At 53.5% G+C, this 3,541-nt stretch overlaps 1 protein-coding gene across 1 annotated transcript; it reads left to right on the forward strand.

Moving 5' to 3' along the window:
- Positions 1–1,580: 1,580 nt before the first annotated feature.
- Positions 1,581–2,714, forward strand: LPMP_262650 (hypothetical protein; the record flags this gene model as incomplete). The annotated part of the gene is made up of 1 exon (XM_010701782.1): positions 1,581–2,714. One exon carries the CDS (start codon positions 1,581–1,583, stop codon positions 2,712–2,714), a length of 1,134 nt encoding a protein of 377 aa, XP_010700084.1.
- Between the last annotated feature and the right edge of the window lie 827 nt (positions 2,715–3,541).

Consider the following 3,541-nt stretch of genomic DNA (forward strand, 5'->3'; position numbering starts at 1 on the left):
GCGTTTTTTTGGGGAGGGTGAGTGGATGGGTGACAGCATATACGGCTCTTCTAGGCACTGCTACCATATGGGGACGTTGTCGGTGCGCGGCCACACGTATCTCAGGCTGCCCAGCAGCATCGATGCAGTGAGGTGCATTCTTGTAGGTGTGATTATTGGTACTAACGATAGCAGACATTAGTACCTCGTACTGTCCCTCTCTCTCTCTCTGTGCAGTGGTTTCTCTATACGTGCCGCTCTTCCTTGGTAGCTCTTCTGCTTCTTCTCTCTCTCTTTTTGCCTTCTTCTTTCGCATATCTTTATTCGTTTGATGGTCGCTGCGGATGCTGGCGTGCGAGTGATACGCGTTGTTCATCGTCGCTTTTTTCGAGTGTTCTCTTTTTTTCTCCTTTGCGCTTGGTGGTTCTAGGGGACATGTGCGCAGAGCTGCGTCGCGCTGCCACCATTGAGTCTGCGGCGAACACGCACGCACACACACGGATGGATCAGCTCGTTTTAGATTGCGCCTCCCCAGATTCCCTCACTCGTTGTGTGGATAGCAGCGTACCTGGGCGGTCGCTATATTAGGAGAGCCTCTCTTTATTTTGTCCCCTTTGCGGGTGCTCTAGGCATGGTGGGTGTGTTTTTGTGCAGCGCTTGTGTTGTCTGCGTGTATGTCTTCTACTCTTGTTTATCACGGGTGCGCGCTCTGCTCTCTCTTCCTCACGTGGGGCTATGGCATGCTCCTCTCTTCTCTCGTATGAATCTCTCTCACAGACATTTGAGCGAATCCCCAGCTTGTCCTTTGGGACAGTGACTGTAGGAGATGGGCTGATTCTGCGTCAGTGTGCGACGAAACCTATGAGCTGATAAGCACGAGCACAACAACAAACCAGAGACCCATTGTGCGACCGCTATGCGCAGCCATAGGAAGCCTCTCTGTGACTCCTCGGTTGGGCATGCGTTGTGTGTTTTGCAAGCCTCGCAAGAAAGCTATAGTGCCGTCTGTAGGGGTGGCGAGAGCACACTGTTCAGTCAGTGCCCTTCCCGCTTCACCACCACTGAGAAAGCGAGCCGCGACAGTATTCCACACTCCTCTTTACCTTCTTCGTTTCACGCCTACCAGGAGAGACAAGGTGGTGGTGGTGGGGGAGTGATTGGAAAAAGGTGACGCCGCTCTTGATGGCTGCTCTTGTCTCGGCCCACGAACTTGGCAAGTCGCGTCATCGCTTGGCCGCCTCGCTTGGGTGTCATGTCAAAAGGCGCAGATCTATGTGTGTGCTAGTTTTGTTTCTGAGGATCTTGCTTCCCAACATCGCAATCTCCAATGCACGCTCTCTCTCTCTGGCACTCATCCTTTTTTGACTGCGTTCGTCTCGTTTTCTTCTCTTTTGTCTTCTCCGAGCTACTCTCGTTTTGCAGCCTGTTACGTTCTCATTTTCTTCTTCAAGCCTCCCGCTGCGCTCCTCTAGGCTTTCGTCGGCGGCGCTGCTTGTCGCGTGCAAAGCTCATCTCTGTTACAGTGTCGCTCTGGAAATTCGCAAATACACACGCTTGACGTGCTCCGCCTTTCAAAGAGAAACGAGGAATTGAAAGCGAAGATGATCGCTGAGTGCTTCTACCTGGTGGCGCTTGTCACCACCGCCATGACCATCACAATGTCGAACGTGACCGTCTACCCGGAGGGCATCAGCACAACCGTAGACGGCACCCCTATCATCGTCCACAACATTTCCCCAGATTGGATTCAAACCTCATCGATGAGCATCAGCTCCACGACGGAGTTGTTCGCCGTCGTTGTGATGGATCCGATTCGAGCTCACGCGAGGGCGGCTGTCACAATTGGCGATTCTCCCACCGCTGTCAATGCAGACGTCAATGTTTCCATCTACGGAGGCTTTAACATCACCAAGACCCCTCATGACGACGGCTGCCGCCCCAAATCCTTCGTAGTGGACTTCTGCGGGATGTATATGGAGGTGAGTGGCACAGTGGACACCATCGGCAAGCTACCGGGTGGCGCGCAGAGCATCTGCGACGTCGTCAGCCAGGTCGCTGATAATCTCATGGCCCCTGCCCCATTTATTGAGTACCCGCCTGTTATGGAGGGCGCGTCGGATATCGCGAAGTCGACCTACCTCTTGAAGTACCGTTTGGTGAACATCCTCTCAGAGAACACAGGATTGCCTGTGGAGGCGCACTTTGTGCGCAAGAATGTGTTGCGGGTTGCGGTCGGCTCATTCCTCCGCACCAGCATCCTCTTTGACTCCTCCTACGACTACGACGTCGAGGTGCTGGATGCTATGGGGGTAATATCACAGTGGGCCAAGAAAAAGCTCAACATTTCCGTCGACCCCAGGAACCGCACGACGCTAAAGATCCCGTTCCACGGCGGTGCGGTCACGATCCCGACGCTGCGCAGCATTGTCCACCAGGCGATCAAGGAGAACGCGTTGGCGACGCTGCGGACACGTGTGCCGCGCGGTGCTTCATTGTCCTACGATGTTGTCATCCACGACTTTCAGTGCACCTTTTTCAACACGGTTTGCTCCATTCCTGTGTCGAACGGCGTGCAGGTGATCAACTCTCGGTTCACGGGAATGGGTGACCTCGGCACCATCCTGGATAACACAGTCAGTGCTTCGATGGACATTCTTCTCACCAACATCACAAGAGTCGCATTGAAGGTGGTGGGCAGCACTTTTGGCCAGCGCATCTATCTACCCGTGTTCTGAGGGGCCTCATCGCCCTTTCCACGAGGCGGCTAAGTGGTGTGTTGCTAGGTCGTCGTGAACGAAGCAGAAGGCAGGCACCTGCCAAGGGTACTCATCCACCCCGCCAGGTGGAACAGGAAATGCCTTCTTACTCCATAACCATCTACACACTCCCACCCGCTTTGTGGTCCCATCGGCTGCTGTTGTGCATATCTCTGTTAGTCGTATTCTCCGTGTTCTTCACTTTTCTTTTCGCCACTGCAGTCCTCTACATTTTCTATTCGTTTTTTGTTGTTGTCCTCGTCTTTTTCTGAGACGTTTTTCACCCCCTTTTTTCTCACGTGCATGTGTGTCTGCGTCTGTGTGTCTGTGTACACGACGCTATGCGTATGGTGTGCCAAATGCTGAAGCCTGACGACTGCGCCTCTCTCTCAGTTCATGGGGCATGCACCCATACGCGTACAGTGCACAAGTACCTCCATCTCATCTCCCATCCACCACATAAATCTCTCATTGTCCCTTGTTTTGTGCTGAGTTCCCCACACTCACTCCTTCCAGTTCCTCACGTACGGTTCTGAGGACCCTGTGCGGCCCAGCGCCTCCATCCGTAACTGCCAAGGAGCGCGATTGTGCATACTCCTTTGTTCCGTTTTGTTTTCCTCGTTTACGTAAAGGGTGGCTTGCGTGTGACTCTTTGCCTACGTGCGCGTGTGTAGGCAGAGGCGTTTGCCTTTGCCGCCGCTCTTCTTGTCCCACTTTTCTTTTTCTCCAGCTACATCTATAGCTTTTCTCCTCCTCGAATGCTATGTGAATCAGTGGCCCCTTTCCCCTTTTACCAAGGTACCACC

The sequence above is a fragment of the Leishmania panamensis genome, assembly GCF_000755165.1.
Source record: "Leishmania panamensis strain MHOM/PA/94/PSC-1 chromosome 26 sequence".
Lineage (NCBI taxonomy): Eukaryota > Euglenozoa > Kinetoplastea > Trypanosomatida > Trypanosomatidae > Leishmania > Leishmania panamensis.